The following is a 21,980-nucleotide window of genomic DNA, read 5'->3' as shown; positions in this document are numbered from 1 at the left end:
GCCCAGCTGATGTGTCTATTAGAACGAGTTTATTTAAGTACACTGGGCCCCACCAGGCAACATGGTTTGTGCGAGGCTGTGCAGGGGACAGGCTTGGGCTAAGAGGAGGGAGGTGAGCTGGTTAAGCACACTGCAGTCCGCGGGTCGCCACATCGCTTTCACACACACCTGCTGCTGCGGCCCACACCTGGCAGGGCCTTTGGTCGTTGGACGGCATGGGGTCGAGAATACTGCCTGGAATCTGGGATCGGGCAAGTGTTGGTGTCATGGGTGAGGGTGCCGGTGAATATCTGCTAGCCCCAGCTTTGCACTTCTGGGCTGAAGAGCCTTTGGACCCCTGCCAGGCCAGCCCAGTCCAGGGTAGGCGCCTGGCCCCACTGGACCAGAGGAAGTGAGCCTGAGCCCATCAGTTCCAGGCAGCCTGGTCTGGCCCCTCCTTCCCTGACCAAACAAGTCCAAAGACAAGAATAGCACAAGTCAGCCAGAGGGGGCTGTCTGGCCTCTACAAGCTAGTCCCCTGGGGTCAGCTAGCATGGGAAAAGGCAGCTTGGTTAACTGTGGCTCTTTCTCCAGTCCTAAGGAGGCGGCATCCCCAACACCCCTCCTTTGCCGGGAGCCTTTGCCAAATGGTGATTCTACCTCCTATTTCAGAAAAATCCAACCAGCAACCAGCCTGTTGATTCCAGGGCAGTGAGCAAGTGGAAGAGGGAGAAAGAAAGAGGCCAGAGTGACTTTGAATGTAGCCTCTGATCCCAAATGGTCCTGAGGCCTATGGATACTGTCAGTTCATGTTGGCAGGGAGTGGCAGGGCCCTGAACGCTATGCTAAGCTTAGGCGCTGTAAACATTAGTGTGAACAGGGTGACTGGTGGATGGGGCAGTGAGCTCCCTCTCTCCAGTCCCCTAACTGAACAAACACTTCAATAAATAAAACTGAAGATGGCACTGCCCATGGATGGATGGAAAGCAAGTTAACAGGACCTGAGGCCAACAGGCTCCTGAAACTCTCCAGAGATCCCTGGATGGCGCTGGGGGTTGGAGCGGTAAGCCCGCCACTGATCAGAAGTAGCACTCCATGCCCTCCTCAAATGCCCAGTGTGGTCCTGGTCCCCAGGTGAAGTTGAGGGCATCCTGCCCGCTCCTGACAGGGAAGTCTCAATAACAGCTCCTGGAGTGTTTCTCCAGCTTTCTAAACCCAAACTGCAACAAGACCAGACAAGAACTCAACCCTGGACTCAAGCCTCAGTCCACGATCAAGAGGCATCGAGAGCAGAATGATGAACAAGGGGAGGCCACAGGGCCTCCTTCGGGGGTGGGGCCAGCCCAGCCTAGGATGGGCAGCAGCAAGTGTCCCCGGGGTTGGTTTACCTCCCTCTGTCTCCCTGTGGTAGTAAACATAGTCCCACACAGCCAGACAAAGGCCCGGCTGACAGAGCAGGGCCCTCTGCCAGCACTCTTCCCTGTCAGGGGCCAGTTAGTGGTCAACCCCAGGTCTCAGGCCGTCGCCATTATGGGTAGTTCATCGTCCTTTCCGGACCCTGAAATCCTGGGATCCCTGGGCCACACGGCACTCGCATATGTGCACACATTCATACCCACACACACACATTCATACACACAGGCAGTTCCTCGCAAACACTCCGACTCAAGAAAGCGAGTTTTAAAGTGGAGTTAACTTCAGAGAGAGGTGAAGACGATGTCCCAATATTAGAAGGTTTTCCTGTGGATGGACCGGGCACCATCTTCCTCATATTCCTTCTTAGAGACCCACATCTTCTTAAAGGTGTCCAGGGAGGCGAGGATGGAGCCCCTGGCATGGAGGGAATCCAAAGGAATCATGTCAGAGACGGGGAGTGGGTATCTGTGGAGCCAGCCAGTCCCCCTGGGGTCAAACCAGACCAGGCTTTTCTTCAAAGCCCTGGGGTGGTGAGGCGTAATCAATGCCTCTGCAATAAGAGTGCTCCACTCTTATTCCCAGAAGAGCTACTCACCCAATCCATGTGGAATACAGTCTCTCCTGCGGTGCAGATATCTGCCGGGGTGGATGGAAAGAGGAATCTGAGATGGCCGTCCTCCCCTCTCCCTTCCCCGTCCAATACTCGTCTCTCCACCAGTGAGAGTCAGTGGATACGTTTCACACAACAACCTTTAAATTCTGTCCCTGTGGCCTCTCTGGGGGATACCATGGTCAGCCTGACACTCATCTGGAGAAACAGGCTTCTGGCAACCCGAAGTACCTATGGCTCCCAGGGAAGCAGGGGCCATCTGAAGGCAAGATCCAGCTCTGCTGGGAGCTGGTGGGGAGCAGACTGCACAGCAGGCACCACAGTCCTCCACTTAGGACCCCTCCTTCCTCAGGCAGGCCAGCTCCTCTCAGCAGTCACTGAGGTGCTGGACTGTGTCACAGGGGCAGCTGAAGTCAAGCTCCCTGACAGACTGCATGTCTAGCATCCTGCCACATCGGGGATCAGAACTGCCCCGTTTGGTGAAGCCCCATCATGAGGATGGGTCCCACCGCTCTAGCAGGCCTCAGGGGCACAGTAGAAGCTGGGAGCCACCTGATGGTGCCTGGAAATCTTGGGCAGAGCAGGAGGGGAGGCCGCGCCACGTGGTGCTCCAGACCCTTGGTGGCCCAGTTCGCCCACCCCCTGGCATACTCCTACCCTGATCTTCACGTCTTTCGGAGCCAATTTCTTCACTTCACTCAATAGCCTGTCACCAAAACCTGAATAGGCAGGAAGGGAGAATCTCACATCAGTCCCCTGGGCCCAGCAGGACGTGGCAGCTTCCTGGGGTAGGGCCCTGAGAGTAAAGCCCAACCTTTGAAGAGGGTGGAGCCACCCGAGAGGACGATGTTGGAGAACAGCGTGCGCCGCAGGTCCATGTCAGACTTCTGGATGGCAAACACCAGCACCTCGTGGATGCCCTCGCTCTCCTCGCCGATCAGGTCCGGCCTGAACAGCAGCTCAGGTGCTCGGAATCGGGAAGGACCAATCTGCGGGGTTGGGGGACAAGCGTCTTAGGCTCAGGTCCCTCTGCCCAGGGCTTAGTAACCAGGTGGCTCTGAAGGCCATGCTCAGGGAAGACTTTGTATGTCAAGAGCCTCAACAAACAAAGATAGAGCTCCTGGGAAACTAGAGAGAGAAAGCTCCTGTGTTTAATCCTAGCTCTGACATTTTCCAGCCAAGAGACTTGATAGATTCATTCATTTGTGGAAATTTCCTCCTATCGGTGGAGGTCCAGGAGGCTGGAATTCACTCTATACTGTCCTGAGTGGTTAAGGATAGCATTACATATTGGCCTTCTAATCCCACAGGAGAACACCTCCTCCCCTCCACACAGGAGAAGCCAAGTCCCTGGCACCTCACCCTGCAGGAGACGCTGCAGCTCAACACTACACTGCTCCAGGCAGAGGGTGTAAAAGGACCAGTGCGCCTGATTCCAGCCTCCCCATGGGGAGTTCTCTTTGGGCTCAGTGCTTTTGGGACCTGAGGGGAGAGGCCCCGCCACCTACCTCAATGGTGCTGCCGTCGGGCAGGTAGTATTGCGCCTTCTCCGTCTCTAGTGTCTCATCCTTCTGGGGGTTTATGGACAGGTAGCAGGCTCTCTGGAGAACCAAGCACAAGTCAGGCTGGCTGGAAAGCTGGTGCCTACCTGGTCAAAGTCCCCATCCATTGCAGTGACTGTCCTAAAGGTCATGAGAGCTGCATATCCTAAGTGCTACCCAGTGAAGCTGACCCAAACCTCCCCGACCCTTCTTAGGATATGTGTCCCCACCTGCTCCACCTTCCTGGAGGCCAAGTGTGGCAACTCGGCGTTTTGGATTTGAGTCTGAGACCACACCCTAATCTTAGTTCAGACTCAGGTGTCTTTTTCCTACTACTTGTATGGTTCTGGGCCCTGCCTACCCAGCTCAGAGGTCTCCCAGGAGCCGTAGATGACAGGAGGGTTCACTTTACTTAAAAAAAAAAAAAAAGCAATCTGACTTCTTCAAGAGTGTAAAAGAACATGTGTAATTTATACATGATGTATAAAAAACATAATGAGCATGGGTGTGCTTATCACCCAGCTTAGGAAATACAGGCAGCTCCCTTTAGCCCACAAGATGGCAGCACTTTGGAAGGTCAATCCCTCAGGGTGAGGGGACTGGCTGGAGATCATAGGGCCGCCAGGAGGCCTGGTCGGGAAGGACAGAGACCCATCTCCAGGGCAGGGGTTTAGCCACTCTTCACTCCACGTCACGGAGGTCCTGGCTGCTGTTCCCATTCCCTCTCCCAGCCCTGGGCCCATGGAGGGCAGCACTCACTTCTTTTATGGCCTTGACAATCTCAAACTCGGAGGATGAGTGGAAATCATAGCCCTCCTTGCGCAGGTAGAGGCGAAGAAAGCGAGAGACGTCTCGGCCAGCGATGTCGATGCGCATGATGGAGTGGGGCATGGCAAAGCCCTCGTAAATGGGCACGGCATGGGTGACGCCATCCCCAGAATCCAGCACCACACCCGTGGTCCTGCCGGTGGCATAACTGAAGCAAAGGGGGCACACCATCACTAACCCCTGCCTCCTCACTCTGGGAAGACTCTCACTTCTTGCTAGAGTTCAAGGTCAACTGAACTAAAGCTGGGGCCTGCCTTCTCCAGAAGCCTCCGACTGGACTGAGTATGAAGGCAGCCTGAGCACTGAAGCAAGCAAGCCTGGAATGTTTAAAGGAAAGGAGCCAAGCCTCTCCAAGCACCCCTTCTGCCACTGCTACAGAAGAATAGGCCCTCCAACCACAGGAGATGACCTGCCCTTCCACTTTCAGGGACCCAGCCTGAGGGACAGTTTTTACTCTCTAGACAAGAGGAAAAAAACTCGGGTTAGGCAAGAAAAGTGAATGAATTAAAGAAAATAAGAATATTTTCACTTGCATAAAAAACTAGCTTTTGGGGACTTCCCTGGTAGAGTGGCTAAGACTCTTCACTCCCAATGCAGGGGGCTCAGGTTCGATCCCTAATCAGAGAACCAAGATCCCACATGCCGTGCAATGCGGCCAAAATGTTAAAGAAGGAAAACAAACCAACCAACCAACTAGCTTTTGGCCCTCTAGGTCTGTCCTTAAGTTTTTCTCTTAGTAAGGACAAGGGTACAGAAATATATTTCTGTGATATGAAGGGGGAAAACCCATAATGTTTCATAAATAGCACCTGAAATTCAGCCTTCGTGTTGGATGACAGGCAGTGGAGAAGGCTGTGGTGAAGTCAGGTTTCCAAACCCTATCTAAAATGGCAGCTGCAATTTTCTTTCAGCTCCTGCTGATTTTTGCTCTAGAGGAATGCAGGCCCGGCATTATCAGATCTTCCCATTCTTTTTTAAGAGAAGTCAGAAATTTTGATTTTGATAGGAAATGTCCCAATTTTTAAAGGTTGGCTCACAATTTTTCAGCGGGGTCAAACATGCCATCTGCAGGCTACCAATATATGATCTTGGCAATGGACCTAACCCTGGTGGGAGGCAGGCTGGGAGCAAGACAGGATGACAGGGGTGTTTTCATCACGAGCCTATCACCAGCCTTGCACAGCGCCTGGCTCAAGGAGGCCCTGAGAAAAACACCTGAACTCACTGCGGGGCCAACAGGGAGAGCTGTTGTAGCACGTGGCCTTCCCAGCAGGCTCAGCGGAGAGCCTTGGCACCAGACCAGCAGGGAGGGCCGAGACTGGGAGATGCTGCCTTTCCCACCATCCATTACCGTCCCTGGCAGGGGTACTGAAGGAGCTCTGCACCAACCCACAGCAGGGCCAGCCTCGCTTCTGCCAAAGGACTGCTTGCCCCCCAGGGGCCAGGCTCGCCAGCCAGCTGTTACTCACAGACTGAGCACAGCTTGCATGGAGATGAAAAGGGCTGGCACGTTGAAGGTCTCGAAGAAAACTTCAGCAGCTCGTTCCCGGTTTTTCCGTGGATTTAAAGGCGCCTCTGTCAGGAGCACAGGATGCTGGGGAAAGATGCGCAGACAGCAATCAGGTGAGGACAGATTCCCAGCCCTCATTAGCACTGAGTGGCTGGCTGGAGAGCCCACACGAACTCTGTCAGCCTCTCTCTAAAAGAGGGCTGGTGGGCTGGTCACTTGCCGCCACCCAAGCCAGTTGCTCAACTTTCCAAATTCATACCCCCTCTAAAGTGTCATTCTATCCTCACTTTCTACTACCCTCTTGTCCTCCAAGATTCTTATATAGGCCCTTGTACCTTCTGGATAGCTCCAGGTATCAAGATTTTGCTAAACTCTATATTTGGAATTACTATGATAAAAGTAATACTTAAAATTTTTTTTCCAAAATAGAAAATTAAATATCATTATTGATAATACTATTAAAAAACAGAATACATCCCTCTCCTGGAAATTCTGATAAGCCTAGTCAGCACCTTCCTTTGTGTTTCTGAGTTGAGAGTTCCTTCCTTAGAAACTAAAGAGTATATACAGCTCCGAGGTCTGAAAGGCATGGGTTGGAACCCCAGCTCTACCACTCTTCGCTGGGTGATCGCGGAAACACCATCTGGCTTCTCTGAACTTCTGTTCCCTTGTTTGTAAAATGGAGATGATAATACTACCTGTGCCTCATAGGGATGCTGTGAAGATTAAATGCAAACATGTCTGAAAAGCACATGCCTGATGCCTAGAACATGAGACACAAATGCTCAAGGCGGTTATCGTAGTCATCTGCCTCATCTCTGGGGTAGGGCTTCTGTCTGCGCTGCATAGCCCACATGGCGCCCCACACACAGGACCCTCACCTCCTCTGAGAAAGTCTGCAGCTGGTCCTTAGAGTAGACGTACTGCCAGATGCGCTCCATGTCATTCCAGTCCTTGACGATGCCGTGCTCCATGGGGTAGCGGATGGAGAGCAGCCCTCGGTGCTCCTGGGGGCAGAGAGCAGTGCTTGCAGCCGCAGCCAGCCTCTCAGGACTGCCGGGTGGACCCCACGATCTGCACCCATGGCTAAGGGTGGACCCACCCATCCTTCAAGTCCCTAAACTATCCTGTGAACTGTGCTCAATGCCCAACCAGCTGGCAAAGCAGAGGGCTTCTGCCTTTCCGTGGGCCCCTGGGTGGCATTCTCCTCATTGTCTGGTCCCAGGACACAATCTCCTGGCATCTGCAGCCAAGGTTGGCAACAAAGATTCTGTTGTTCTGCTTCTAGAAGTTGCCCAAGGGTTCTGCCAAACTGTGCTAATTAACTTATCCCCAGGGTACCCCAGCCAGGATCTCCCCTCAATCACTTTTGCCAAAAAATAACCAAGCCAGTCAATTTGATCTTTGGCAACATAGTGATAGAAGGAAGGCAAAAGCCCTTTTTTCTGGACTGGTCTCTGTTTCCCAAAGTGGGGTTCCAAGTATTTCCTTTCTAAAACCAGAGGCTGTTCCTGGGAGAAATAAACCAGTTGGGTTTATTCTCTTTAGAATGAGAGAGTGAAAGGGGAGATTTCAAGAGGAAATTATTTCTTTTACTCATGTCCCTCTGTCGGATACTGCCTGCGTGGGGAGCAGTGAAGGTCCCCTGCTGGCTTGAGGCTTCTTCAGTAGGACATGGGATTACCTCGGCTTTGGGGCCAATGAAGATGTCACCTTCGAGGGCGCCTGCCATGACACGAACGTGCTTGGGTCTGCCCACACTACAAAAGAGAGCGGGGAAGACTATCACTTCTCATTTCATGACAGAACACAGGCAAGTTATACTAATGCATGTACTTGGATGGGAAGAAATATACTCCATTCTACTGTGACTGTCACTGAGGAATGCACTTCCCACAATTCCTATAATGAACATTTTTTTGTCTTTATTAGCATACTGTTTCATATATTTATTATAAGTTATCAAATTCAGGAGGATTCAATATCCCTAGTTCTTCTCTTTCCCCAATGTATGTACAGATCAAGAGACACAAGGAAACAAGTGTTCATTGAGAATGATTAACTCAAAAAGTTTTTGTCTCCTTAGCCTCCTGCCCAGGCCTTCTATGAAGGACAACTGTGATGCTGTAACTGAGAGATGGCCTTCCTCATTTCTCCACTGCTTTGACCCCTTTCCCAGGTGCCTGTGCCCTTCTCCTGCCTGCAGCGCCTCTGCCTTAGTAAGAAAGTGCTGAGAAAAAGACTCATTCTCCCTAGAATGGTAGGTATGGTTTAATGTCAAATTCCATTCTGAGTGACAGGAGAATTTTAAGAAGAAGACTCCATTATGAGACTGTCATCCAAAGCAGTAAGTCACCAATGATAACATTTTTGGCATCAGATAAAAAAAAACAAAAAACTGCCTCTCAATTGTAACACGCAGGCAACAGTTTGCTCACTCCAAAAGCCAGCTCTTGTCCCTGCTTGTTGTTGTTTTGAAGACCAAGACTGACCTAAATGAGAGATCCTTTCCCCCTAAAAGACGGAGGGCTGACATCATAACAAAACTGACAAGCCTTACAAGCTTCTCACTAAGCTACAGAATGACTTACTAGTTTGGGAAGCAGTATTTAGGGATCTGATCACCAGCAAAACCAGCTTTAATCACACCGGATCCCTGAGGAGAGAAAGAGAAGTCAGAAAATCACACAAACAAGAGGAGATTCATATCACACAGTATGTATAATATGGTCCCACCTTTCTTTTAGAAAGAGAAAGGACCTTATATTTATGTGTAGTATATCCACTCATGAGGATTTGTACAGTGAATACATGCCAAAGGGAGGACACTGGGGCTGGGAATGGTGAGGGGAATTTCTACTACACACTCTATTTGATTTTTATATATTCTTCGTCTTTTCTACATTGAACATGTTTACTTTTGGAATTAAAAATAATATTAATAAAGGGAAGAAAAGGAAAAGGCTTGAGGAGAGAAGAGGAAAGTACCTAGAAGCACAGAGAGGCCGAGTTTAGGAACATAACCAAGGTGGGAAGGGCACACAATTCTGCTAAACCATCAGGGAGTGCGCGTCTAAGCTACCTTCCCAGCTCAGACCTGAACTGCCCCCGCCCTCCAGGGCCTCTATGACAGACACACCCTGAGAGCACTGCCATGCTCAAAGCTAACTCCCATACGGCGTTCATCGTCTGGCTCTGACTGCAGGGGCAGACTCCAGTGACTCGGGGGACTGCAGTAGGTGTTTTGCCTTTTCACTGTGCTTTGCTGCACTCATTGGTCTCTTGAGGGTCAAGAGCAGAAGAGCCCTTAAGCACTCTGAGAAGAGTCTGCCGTCTCCCACCATCATCTCTGGTACCGCGTGGGCCCAGCCAAAGTAAACATTGATTCTGGATATCAACGCCATGCAGGACAGGTGGTGAGGCTTGATGCTGCCTGCAGATCACCCTGTTCTCTTCCTTCTTAATTCTTCTACCACTACATCAGTTACCCTTGTCCTTCCACCTCCAACACAGTTGCAGCTCCAAGAGCAGCAAGCCACCTCCTGCTGCCTGTCGACTTCTCCTGGGGTGGAGTGTAATGTTTGCAGAACACACAAGCATTAAACACACCAGGAGATGCTACATAGCCAAGGTTACCTTGGTACCAAAGGCTTCCCAGCAACACCCCTGGATCCATCTGTCTTTTTTATTTCTGCTTTTTTATAAGAGCAGGGTGAGGGGGTAGGTGACTGATCCTAGCGAGGGAGGAGGTAAGAAGTGGTTGAAGGACAGGGAAAGAGGTGTTGGGGGAGAGCAGGGCAAGCCCGTTCTCTAAGACAGCAGGAACTTCTGCCAACAGAAAAAACAGGAGACAATGTGCAAACTCATCGGTCTGGGCAGAACAGCAAGGAGCCTGGAAAAGGTACAGCTGTAAACTGAGCTGAAAGACTGGGAAGGAGGGCAGACTATCCTACTGCAAACCCAAGGGCTTGGGGACAGTGGCGCAGCTAGAGAACATCCTACAAGAGAATTTGGGGAACTTGTTAGCTCAGGCTTCCGATAATTGCCCACTGCCTTCATCTGGGTGTGGTGATGCTAACAGACTAATTAGATCTCCTGGCAGGAGTTGAAAACGGGAAAAGTAAAGATGAAATCTGTGTTTCAGACTCTAGATTTTTTTTTTTTTTTACGAGACTGATACTTTTTTTTTTTTTTTAATATTTATTTATTTGGCCGCACCAGGTCTTAGCTGCGGCATGTGGAATCTTTTAGTTGTGGAATGTGGGATCTAGTTCCCCAACCAGGGATTGAACCCAGGCCCCTTGCCTTGGGATTATGGAGTCTTAGCCAATGGACCACCAGGGATTCTCCAAGATATTTCTAAGAGATGATTTTCCTGGAGATTTGATTTTGAGTTTACTAACAAGAGGGCTAGAGTTTGAGTGACAAAGCAGATTAAGACATTAGATTCTTTTCTTTCTCCCTGTCCTTTCCAGCTAGAATATAACAGGCCCAGTTCAAATATCACTGCCTTCCTCCTGAAGGATAATCTCCAGTTGCAATTTGTTATCCTCTTCCTATTACCTTCCCCAAATCACCACTGCCTGTTTCACTAGGTAGCATGAATTTCATTCTGCTTTCTATTCTAATTTATGGTTTACACTTTTGTCTCTTTTCACTGCAAATTCCTTGAGGTCAGAGACTTTGTATATCAGCAGTATCTGACATTTGCAGGGTACTTGGCTAGATGCTGGCTAACTAAAATGAAAACCAAGCTCAAATGATTGGCAGATGAACCTGAATGAGCAGCCGGAATGCCAGAAGCCCCAGGCAGAGGTGGTACAGGGAAGGTGATACACAAGGTCGAACCAGACCCAGCTTGTCCCTGCAGCCCCATGAGCTGGCTTGGCAGGCCAAGTGTCAGGTGAAAAATGGGTGGGGACAAGGGAAGTGGCTGAGTTGCCTCTATTCTGCTCAAGCCATACCAGGAGAGCATACAAAGGGGTCATGTCAATTTCTTTAATAGTATTTGTAACTAGGAACTGTATACTTGGCAAATGAGCTGCCACTCTTTGTTATTCACTCTGTCAAAACCAAGTAAACAAATGCCTTGTTTGAAACAAATGCCTACATTTGAAAAAGTAATCTCATTAAATATTTGATTTTGGGGACTCAAGTCTGCTGCCAGCCAACTCTGACCATTCTCCTTCTGTTACAGGCGAACAAATAGCAAATTCCTCAGCATGTTTCTAGTAGTACCTGCTGGCTATCGACCTGTGGCTTGGGCAACTTTACCCTAAGCATTGATTATTCTTAACATGCTGGGAAGAAGGCTAGTTGTCTGCCATTTAATGCTGTGAGGTGGAGCCTCAGATTCTAGGACACTGGTGAAAACATCGTACAAAAGAATTTGGGGAACTTGTTAGCTCAGGCTTCTGATTTGGACTCAGATTCTAGGACATTCTGGCCCAAAGACATATTTTGTTTGGTCCACAAAATCGTTTTTAAAAAACAACTTTATTGAGATAAAATCCACATACCACACAATTTACCCATTTAAGGTGCATCATCTAATGGTTCTTAGTATATTCACAGAGCTGAACAATCATCACTACAACCTAATTTTAGAACTTTTCATCATCCCCCCCAAGAAACCCTGTACCCATTAGCAGCCACTCTCCATCCTTACTAACCCCCACCCTGCTGCTGCTGCTGCTAAGTCACTTCAGTTGTGTCCGACTCTGTGCGACCCCATAGACAGCAGCTCACCAGACTCCCCCGTCCCTGGGATTCTCCAGGCAAGAATTCTGGAGTGGGTTGCCATTTCCTTCTCCAATGCATGAAAGTGAAGAGTGAAAGTGAAGTCGCTCAGTCGTGTCCGACTTGTAGCGACCCCATGGACTGCAGCCCAACAGGCTCCTCCGTTCATGGGATTTTCCAGGCAAGAGGCAACCACTAACATACTTTCTGTCTCCACAGACCACAAACTACTTTTACATTAACTTCCAAAAGTTAAAAATTAGAGATTGCAGGACTTCCCTGGTGGCCCAGTTAAGACTCCATGGTTCCCTATGGGGGCGAGGCATCGATCCCTGGAATCAGGGAACTAAGATCCCACATGCCACGTGGTGTGGCCAAAAAAAAAAAAATTAAAAATTAAAAAACACTAGAGATTGCATATGAAATTAACACTTCTGATTTCCCTTGAAAAATGAGAAAATCTGGTAACACTTGGCCTGCATTCCTGCATGGGGACAACTTGCTGGAAACCTTGGTCAAGCATGCTCAATGCATCTCTCAGATTTCTCACTTATTAAGACTACCTTCTCCTCATCCCCCTGCCCCTCCTCCGCCTCTTTAATGTATCTGGTTGGCCTCCCCAGGCATTGAGTTTGAGACCCCTATTCTGGACATTCTTTCCAGTTTGTGAAGCACATCCATGGCTCTCAAAATACACATAATTGAGTGTAATCTATAAGCCACCTTCTCTTCCCTCTCTCCACCAAACTAGGGAAGATTCTCACTGCAGTTGTACAACCAACAGGCTGAAAGTCATACCACAAGTGATGGTGTTAAATAAATATACTGACTTCATTTCCTCAGCTAATTCTAGTGTCCCTTAAACTTAAGTGAATCAATAGATCTTAAGAGCTGATGACAAACTGTTAAAAAAGAGAGAAAATTAGTGAAATTTGACAGACTAGATATTTGATGATACTAAGGAATTAGTTAATTTTATTAGCTTTGATAATAGTATATTAGTTATGTTTTTAAATGTTTGTGAAAGAGGGAAGTGGGTGGGTATGTAGCTAAAATGATTGGTCAAGAGTTGATAACTGTTACAGTTAGATGATGGATACATGGATGTTTGTTATAACATTTCCCCTCCTTTTGTTTATATTTGAAATTTTTTACATTAAGGAAGGGTTTCCCTGGTGGCTCAGCAGTTAAGAATCAGGATGCCAGTGCAGGAGCTGTGGGTTCAGTCCCTGAATCTGGAAGATCCCCTGGAGAAGGGCATAGCAATCCACTCCAGTATTCTTGCCTGGAAAACCACATGGACAGAGGATCCTGGCAGGCTTCAGTCCATGGGGGTCACAAAGAGTCAGACACGATTTAGCAACTAAACCACCACCACCACCAGAATAAGGAGAGCTAGCAAATAAGATGATAGCAGCTAAGTAAAAATTCAAAACATAAATACTATATACACACACATTATAAAATACATGTGTCCATAAAATCAGAAAGGAGCACATTAATTTTACAATGAGGTTTGCTTCCGGGGTTATGTATGGACCAGAAAGGATAGGATTATGGATGGGTACAAAGAGGCTTCAATTATATCTGTAATGTTTTATGTCCTAAAAAAATCTGAAGCAAATTTGGCAAATGACAACATTTATTAAATCAAGGTGGAGGACACATGCTACATAGGTGCTTGTTATATACGTCTCTGAACTTTTCCGTGTGTTTAAAGAATCTCACTTTTCACTATAAAAAAAAAAAAATAAATAAAGAATCTCACTTTTCAAAAAGGGGGCTGACGAAGCATAATGTAAACTCAGTAAACAGTAAAACTCTTAGCTTGAAAAACTTGTAGAGATCTGATATTATTCCTGCATTTAGGCCCACATAATATAGCCAGAAAAGACAATTTTAAGATTGACCATAATGTTGCTTCATTTTATGGAAGTATTTAACCTTCGAGATCCTCCCAAAGATATGAGCTTCAGAATAAATATAGTATTCCAGTTAAAGTGTTGTAGTCCTGGGAGTGGCCCTTCTCATTCTTGTACTACTATCTGTGATATGACTTTGGGAAGAACAACGTGTTTCATTTTTTAAAATACTCATCACTTTTTTGTTGTTGTTGTCATCATTAAATCGCGCATGCACATACGCATACACGCACCCTTCCATCTTCTTCATTAAATTCTGATGAATTGGTTTGGTCCCAGAATTCTATGAAAGGGGTGGTCAACAATTGTCTTAAGACTAGGAAAGGCTGTGAACTGGTAATGGGGCTATTCTCTCTTTTCCTTGCTTTCTTTGTTCTTCTGTCTTTTAATTACACTCTCCTTAGCCCAGAAATAAAACTGTGGCAGCACGATAAGCTATGGAGCTGTTAAATCTGCTAGAGACACGTTATTCTCATAATATAAAGCTGGCTCAAATATTTTAAATGATTTACTGGCAGATAGTAAATTCTAGTGGGAAAATTAATTTAAGTTTCTCCTACTTCAACTTTTGGTGGGATTGCTGGCATAATAAAGGAAATGTTTTCCAAGAGAAAAAACAAGTCTATTCCTTAAGTATTCAAACTGAAAAGGTACTGCTTCTTTGATGCATTTCAAATACATTATCAAGAATGAGAAAGAAGGAACTAAGAAGCATTTGCTTAAGTGACATAAAGAAAATGGCTGGAGATAGCACTGCTGCCCAACAATTCTAGAAGCAAAAGGTCTGGTGGGATGGACAGACTGCTCCTTTTGCACTGATGAAAACAGGAAATTGCTAATTTCTATTTTCCTTTCTTTTTAAAACAAAGAAAAAGGCACATGAAGCATACACAAACTGGCTGAAGATAGAAATAGTAGTCTTCTCTGAAAATTAACATCAAGAACAAAGAGTCCTGCTCAGCCTTATGCAGTAATCAGTCCTTCCTCCCATCCTTTTATTTAAGGACATCTTTATTACTGTGATAGAGATTTTCAGCCATTAACCCCCCCCACCCATAAAAATTAAAAATCCAATGTGCACCTAGTGGTGCCAGGCCCTAGACACTGTCTGTGTGTGGGGAACTGGGGAACGAGAGACTAAGGAAAAATGAAGGATACCAAGCATCTTTTCCCACCCGGATTCAATAGCCTAAGGAAGGCGATCCGCAATCCTCCCCGTCCCGCCCGCCGATCAAATCCTCCCCCAAATGACATGTCTCACTGAGCTCAACTTTTTTCCAGGAGAGAAGGAAAGCTAGCCAAAGAAGCACGTTTCCTTGGAAAAAGTGAGGAATTAAGAACTCAATCTCAAATTGAATTTTAGCTCTTCAATTTATAAGCCAGGTGGTTTGAATACTGTTATTTAACCTTACACGTCTCATTTTTCTGTGTATTTCGAGTCCTATCTACCTATCAGTGTTGAAACTTGAATAAGATGATGCAGACGAAAGGACCTTTCAAGTGCCAACGGTCCCAAGGACTGAATCAAGAGACCGAATCTGAGTCAGCTTAGTAGAGGAACTCAGAGGGGACTAGAAAGGTAGCAACAAATCTCCGTTGGACCAAACCTTTGAATGGAAGACAAACATCCACTTTTTAAATAACTGCCTCCTTCCGCCAAAAATAAGAGCTATATTTAGATTCTTTCCATTTGTGACTATCGTGCATTTGCGTGGGTTACTATCAGGATGAACAACGGATAAAGCACTGGATTAATGTGCGACCTTGGGCTCACTTTACCTTTTTGTGCTTTTTTTTCTCATTTGTAAAACGAGGATCAAAATTCCTGCCTTAACTATTCACCTGGTTTTTGTGAAGATCCAATTGGAATGTATGCGAACCCCTCCGTGTAAGCGCTGGAGCGCCTGGCAAGTATTATGTTTAGTAATTTTTACCCCTAGCAACTAGGCGTTTCAAAGAGGAAGGTACCTCCCTGCTTGCTTTGTCATTCTCCTTTCTTCTCGACCTTTATTACCGCTGTAATTTATAATCACAGAAATAACTGAAATTCTCAGGCCATTTCTGGCATCACACTCTCAGACCCCACCCGGATACACCGCCAAGCCGCCCTGCCGGCTGGGACCGAAGGAAACTTAGCCCTGCTCCACCGCCGCCCTATCCCGTCTGCCCCCTCCACTGGAAGTCCCCGAAACCAATCACAACAGCCCTCGTGCACCGCACCGCCCTTAGAGAGGGGAAACACTATGGCGGCCCGGAAGAACGGCAGGGGAACGAGCCAATCACTGCAGAAGGCTGCCTTCATCCGGCAAGGCCCAGAGGCGGGGTCAGCGGTCAAGATGGACAGCCAGAGCAGCCAATAGAGTTATCGAACACAGGGGAGGGGCGGGCGCCGGGGGCTCAGAGAGCGGTTAAGGCCCCTCGAGTCAAGGGCCCAAGGACCCTGCTAGGACTATAACCCTTCCCTTTATCCATCCCAAGATTCTCCATCCCATAGTTGCTGGCCAGCTGGTCGCCCTATCTGCGGACTTCGGGTCGAGGGAGGAGAGAGGCGGCGGCGGCTGAACCCGCCTGACAGGCCGGGCCAGTGACAAAGAACCGGCAGCCCAGACTGAAACACGGGAAGCGATCCCTTCGGGGAGGAGAGCATAAGCCCTGCTAGGGGGATGCAACTCACGTTGTCGATCACGACAGGCTGGTTGGCGATTACATCGTAGGACTCCATGGCAGAAGAACCTCTCCTTCCGAGGAAGGAACTGCCAGCCCGGTCCGCTGCTAACGCCACTGACACGCATGCGCAGTCTGGCCGCCGGCAATGGGCAGCCGGGGAGCGGCCCGACCTCACTTTCGAAGAACTACAATACCCAACATGCCTTGCACCTGAGTTAGCAAGCCAGGCTGCTTCGGAACCCCGCCTAGTTTAAGGAACGGAGCGTCGCATTTCGACGCACTGTACCCTGGGCTTTGTAGTTTCTGTAGGTAAATAGAAGGGTACGCCTATTGATGGTTGCAATCTCACGTCTGCATCTGTAGTCCATTTGAAGGGATTCTCAGTGCATGCTGAAGTATGTAATCTTCAGTATTGTCTGTACGGTGTGGATTGATCAGTAACTGGTGAATGTTTGGATTTTACAGGCTAGTCCTTCCACTCGCCACCACTTCCCCTGGACGATATGAGGTTGCGATGTTTTTATATGGGTCTATAAGGCATTAATAAACATCTACCACCCGTATGCAGGTCAGGAAGCAACTGTTGGAACTGGGCATGGAACAACAGGTTGGTTCCAAATAAGAAAAGGAGTACGTCAAGGCTGTATATTGTCACCCTGCTTATTTAACTTCTATGCAGAGTACATCATGAGAAACTCTGGGCTGGAAGAAGCACAAGCTGGAATCAAGATTGCTGGAAGAAATATCAATAACCTCAGATATGCAGATGACACCACCCTTATGGCAGAAAGTGAAGAAGAACTAAAGAGCCTCTTGATGAAAGTGAAAGCGGACAGTGAAAAAGTTGGCTTAAAGCTCAACATTCAGAAAACTAAGATCATGGCATCTGGTCCCATCAATTCATGGCAAATAGATGGGGAAACAGTGAAAACAGTGGCTGACTTTATTTTGGGGGGCTCCAAAATCACTGCAGATGGTGATTGCAGCCATGAAGTTAAAGGACGCTTACTCCTTGGAAGGAAAGTTATGACCAACCTAGACAGCATATGAAAAAGCAGAGACAGTACTTTGCCAACAAAGGTCCATCTAGTCAAGGCTATGGTTTTCCCAGTAGTCATGTATGGATGTGAAAGTTGAACCATAAAGAAAGCTGAGTGCCGAAGAATTGATGCTTTTGAACTGTGGTGTTGGAGAAGACTCTTGAGAGTCCCTTGGACTGCAAGGAGATCCAACCAGGCCATCCTAAAGGAGATCAGTCCTGGGTGTTCATTGGTAGGACTGATTTTGAAGCTGAAACTCCAATACTTTGGCCACCTGATGCAAAGAGCTGACTCATTTGAAAAGACCCTGATGCTGGGAAAGATTGAGGGCAGGAGGAGAAGGGGATGACAGAGGATGAGATGGTTGGATGGCATCACTGCCTCAATGGACATGAGTTTGAGTGAACTCCAGGAGTTGGTGATGGACAGGGAGGCCTGGCGTGCTGCAGTTCATGGGGTCGCAAAGAGTTGGACACGACTGAGCGGCTGAACTGAACTGAACTGAACTGAACCACCTTCTTAGTCTAATAAAAGGAAATTTTAGTATACATACAGGTGAGGTACATGTTCCTAGAACAAAGGAAAGTATATTGCATAAAGCTTGCTTTTAAAAAAAAAAAGGTATATTTTTGTTCAGTTCAGCTCAGTTGTGTCCGCCTCTTTGCGACCCCATGGACTGCAGCATGCCAGGCTTCCCTTTCCATCACCAACTCCTGGAGCTTACTCAAACTCATGTCCATTGAGTCAGTGAAGCCTCCAAACATCTCATCCTCTGTCGTCCCCTTCTCCTCCCGCCTTCAATCTTTCCCAGCATCAGGGTCTTTTCCAATGAGTCAGTTCTTCACATCGGGTGGCCAAAATACTGGAAATAATCAACAAAATATTTTTGGTTGATTTTCTCATTTTTTCCTGGAAAGGTGTAAACTTGGCAACATACTAGTATTGTTCTGAAGACTGACATTTGGAACTACTGGTATAGATGATCTTTTGGTCATTAAAACATCGTTCATCTAATAGCTTCAGGAACTGTTCTCTCTCTCTCTCTCTTTAGTCACTAAGTCGTGTCCTACTCTTGTGACCCCATGGATTTGTAGCTTGCCAGGATCCTCTGTCCATGGGATTCTCCAGGCAAGAATACTGGAGTTGGTTGCCATTTTCTTCGCCACAGGATCTTCCCGACCCAGGGATCAAACCCAGGTCTCCTGCACTGCAGGCAGATTCTTTACCGACTAAGCTGTGAGGGAAGCCCAGGAACTGCTCTAGTATACCTTTAATTTTCATGGGGAGCTAGAAATGACACTGATGAATGAGAAAATGGAATTTAAGAGAGATTATGTGTTACTGCTTTCTAAGGAGCCCAGTGCATTTTTCTCTAATAAATTATTTCGTCCTTTCCTTCATGTTGTGGGGACCTTTAGTTAATAGCCAGTAGTCAGGACTCTCTTCTATCCCTTTCTCTTGAAATTTCAAGATTATTTGAGTGGAAGACATTACTATAAGTAAAGTTATTGCAGGCAGAAAAATAATTTCCAACCCGGTGCCTTAGAAACTAAAAAATTCCGTTTTTAATGCTACATGGACGAAGGAAGCAATCCATTGTCACATTTATGTTTAAATCCTTCTGAAATAAATTAATTAAACAAATCCTTCTGAGCACCGTGTTAGCATAACAGTGACATGCTTTTTGTCGGCGCACTTCCCAAAGCTTTCTTGGGTCCCTAGCACCTCAGAGGATGTCCCAGTATCTCTATTTAATCCTGGGCTCCTCCTAACGCTAGGGGGAAGCGAAGAGCCTTGGAACACCCCCACAACTCTGGGAGACGGAGGAGGGACCTATTGTCAAGTCATGCCTTCCCTACCTGTGACTGGCACAGACATTAGCCAATGGAACCGGAATAGGGCGCGCCGGCACCCCGCCCCCTGAGCGCCCCGCGGCCCCCGAGGCACCCTCTGGCCGTCTCCACCACGGCGACGGCCTGGGCGGACAGTGCGCCTTGCGCAGGCGCGGAGCCTAGACCTCGCTGCAGCCCCCATCGCCTCCGGGAGTCGCACCCAAGGAGTTCGCCTGCTGGCGCGTCAGTGCTCTCCCCCTCGTCTGCCCTCCCCGGTCCCCCCAGCACCCTACGCGCCCCGATGGCGGAGTTGCGGCCTAGCGGCGCCCCCGGCCCCACCGCGCCCCCGGCCCCTGGCCCTACTGCCCCTCCGGCCTTCGCCTCGCTCTTCCCCCCAGGACTGCACGCCATCTACGGAGAGTGCCGCCGCCTGTACCCAGACCAGCCGAACCCGCTCCAGGTTACCGCTATCGTCAAGTACTGGTACGTCTTGGGCCGCGCGGAGACCGACAGGGGCGGGCTGAGAAGGGTTAAAGCGCCGGGGGCGAAGTAATTTGCCAGGGAATTGGAGGGGAAAGGAGAATGGTTAAAGCACTTGGAAGAGGGCTTCCTGCTGTGAGGGAAGAAGTTAAGGCTCAAGTTAGGAATGGGGACAAAGGGGTTAACGAAGCCTGTGGGTAGCGAAGGGTTAGCAAGGGAGGGGAGGATGAAGGGTTAACTGGCATTAGAAGAATGGAGTGAATTGGGGGTGTCGGTAGAAGCTGAGGGGGCGACGGTTGGAGAGAGGGAACTGTAAACGTGGTGAAAGGAGGGGGCGCCTGGAGGGGGTCATAAGTGGGCGCGGGGAAGCCGAAGGGGGGCGGCTGAAGTGAGATGGGGGAGGCGAGGCGGAGCCTGAGGAGCATCTGAGAAGGCTTTGGAGCCGCGCGGCCGGAGGAGCTCGGAGGGCACGGGACTGCACAGGGTAGGGGCGGGTGTGGGTCTGTGGGTTAGGATGTGAGCGTTGAGCTTGTGAAGGGATGAGGGGGAGGTCTCATTTTGATACCTTCCGGATGAGCTAAGACATTCATATCAGTGCAGTGCTTTTGCGTTTGAAGTTTGATGGAGCAGCTTCTCCCGATCAATTTTCTGCTTACTCTGCACAGTTCTCTTTCTCCATGCAGAGCTTCCTCTGGCTCCGCGGCTGCTTTGGTCTAGGTCACTGGCTAGAACAGGGGCAGGCTGGGTCAGGGAGATCCATGGTTTGGCTCAGGATTGAAGGAGGCTGCCGTAAACGATGAAGATGTGGAATTTGGACGGGGAGGATCCTTCAGTGAGATATTAAGAGGAACTTTGTGGTCTGGAGCACCCAGATGTAGGCAACAGTTCCTCAGGGGAGCTGAGAGTAATCCCCAAGTAACTCTGTTAAGACCAGACCTATGTACACATCGACTGCCCCTGGGGAAGGAATGGTCTTTTCTAGTTTCCCATTCTTTTTGCAACCCGTTTCTTCGTGCCACCTCTGTTATGGGGACTCTTCTTCATGGTCTTTCTGAACTAAAAGTTGACTGAGAAACTAGTTGAATCTGTACAAAACCAGTTTCATGCAGGCACTGTATTAGATGAACCCCTTCATTGGCTCCTGAAAGACTGTTCAAGGCAGCCACTTGGGGTGTGACCAAAGGGGAGGTACCCCCGAAGGGGGAATGAGTAGAGTGGATGTCTTTACTGGTTACCTTTCTTTAGGGCTGAGTCTTTTCCCTCCATGACAACCACTTCTTCTGGAGATGGCAGGAGCTGGGTTGCCTAGGGCGGAGGCCAGCTCCCTATGTCTGTGGGAGGATGTAGAGAGGCTGACAGTGTGAAGGGCCTGGGGAGCAGCCACCTGCTCCGTGGGGAGAGCGGCAGGAGCAGCCTGCCTCTGTCTGGTAGCCAGGAGGAGGTGTGGCCAGCAGTACAGATCTCTCTGGCAGGCACGGTGTTCTTTGGTTGAGAGGAGTTTTTGAAGAGGTCTTCTGAGTAAAAAGCAGCTCTTGATAACTTAATCACCCATTTTAAACTTTTTATTTATTTTCATCTACAAATTATGGCAATTTTATTTCATTTTTGTCATTCTTTTACCATTTACTTCTTTTTCTTGACTTATTGCCATCTGGTATAATTTCCTTTCAGTACGTAAACTTTTTATTTTGTATTGGGGTATAGCCAATTAACAATGTTTGTGATAGAGTCAGGTGAACAGTGAAGGGACTCAGCCTTACATACACATATAGCCATTCTCCCCCGAGTTCCTCTCCCCTCCAGACTGCCACATAACATTGAGCAGAGTTCCATGTGCTATACAGTAGGTCTTTGTTGGTTTGTACCACTATATTTAAATATGTACAGTGATGGACTCTATTGGCATACTTCGTGAGAAAAAGGGGACCTGCCTCTGCCATGCTGTTTGTTCAGGCCTTGTTTGAGTATAAGGAGAAATCCCCTCTCAGACTTGGGCCACTGTTATTATGTCACCCAAGTGGACATAAAGGATAGAGTTGTAAAAGGGATTGAACATGGGCTTCCCTGATGGTCCAGTGGTTAAGACTCTGTGCTTCCACTGCAGGGGGTATGGGTTCGATTCCTGGTTGGGGAAGTTCTACAAACCATGAGGTGTGGCAAAAAAGAAAAAGGTATTGAACACATGCAAAGGACTAAGACTGGTTTGGGAATCTAATTTTTCCTCCATCTCCCTGTGAACCTTTTTTCCCATCTTGCTGCAAGTTTGTTAGCCAGGTCAGGACTTATCTTAAAAGATGGGCCAGCATCTAATGATGAATAAAGATGATTGTACAGCACTTTGTGAAATTAGAAATGCTGCCTGGATGCAGAAATAAATGAGAAGAAACAGCCCAGGGACTGGTTCTTTCTAAGATTC

At 48.1% G+C, this 21,980-nt stretch overlaps 2 protein-coding genes across 6 annotated transcripts in view; one reads left to right on the top strand and one right to left on the bottom strand.

The window, feature by feature from the left end:
- Positions 1-7: 7 nt before the first annotated feature.
- ACTR1A (ARP1 actin related protein 1 homolog A) lies at positions 8-16,350 on the bottom strand. Its single transcript, XM_027529468.1, has 11 exons — positions 16,220-16,350; positions 8,476-8,540; positions 7,569-7,644; positions 6,766-6,891; positions 5,844-5,968; positions 4,306-4,522; positions 3,514-3,606; positions 2,820-2,994; positions 2,663-2,724; positions 1,991-2,031; positions 8-1,809 (listed from the first exon to the last, which is right to left on the bottom strand). The coding sequence occupies exons 1-11, from the start codon at positions 16,265-16,267 to the stop codon at positions 1,707-1,709; spliced, it is 1,131 nt and encodes a 376-aa protein (XP_027385269.1). The 5' UTR covers positions 16,268-16,350; the 3' UTR covers positions 8-1,706.
- Positions 16,351-19,173: 2,823 nt separating this feature from the next.
- The window catches only part of SUFU (SUFU negative regulator of hedgehog signaling), a 105,783-nt gene continuing 102,976 nt past the window's right edge, over positions 19,174-21,980 (top strand). For 2 of the 5 annotated variants that reach the window (XR_003508978.1, XM_027529556.1), the window contains exon 1: positions 19,192-19,567. Coding sequence is in view for 4 of the 5 variants with exons in the window: in XM_027529556.1 (XP_027385357.1) it covers positions 19,386-19,567 (182 nt within the window). In the remaining variant the exon portion in view is untranslated. Of the gene's footprint in view, positions 19,568-21,980 lie in introns of all 5 variants that reach the window. The other 3 variants (XM_027529557.1, XM_027529558.1, XM_027529555.1) reach the window with 3 other exon arrangements.

The sequence above is a fragment of the Bos indicus x Bos taurus genome, chromosome 26 (genome assembly GCF_003369695.1).
Source record: "Bos indicus x Bos taurus breed Angus x Brahman F1 hybrid chromosome 26, Bos_hybrid_MaternalHap_v2.0, whole genome shotgun sequence".
NCBI lineage: Eukaryota > Metazoa > Chordata > Mammalia > Artiodactyla > Bovidae > Bos > Bos indicus x Bos taurus.
This window is presented reverse-complemented; position numbering and strand designations above follow the sequence as displayed.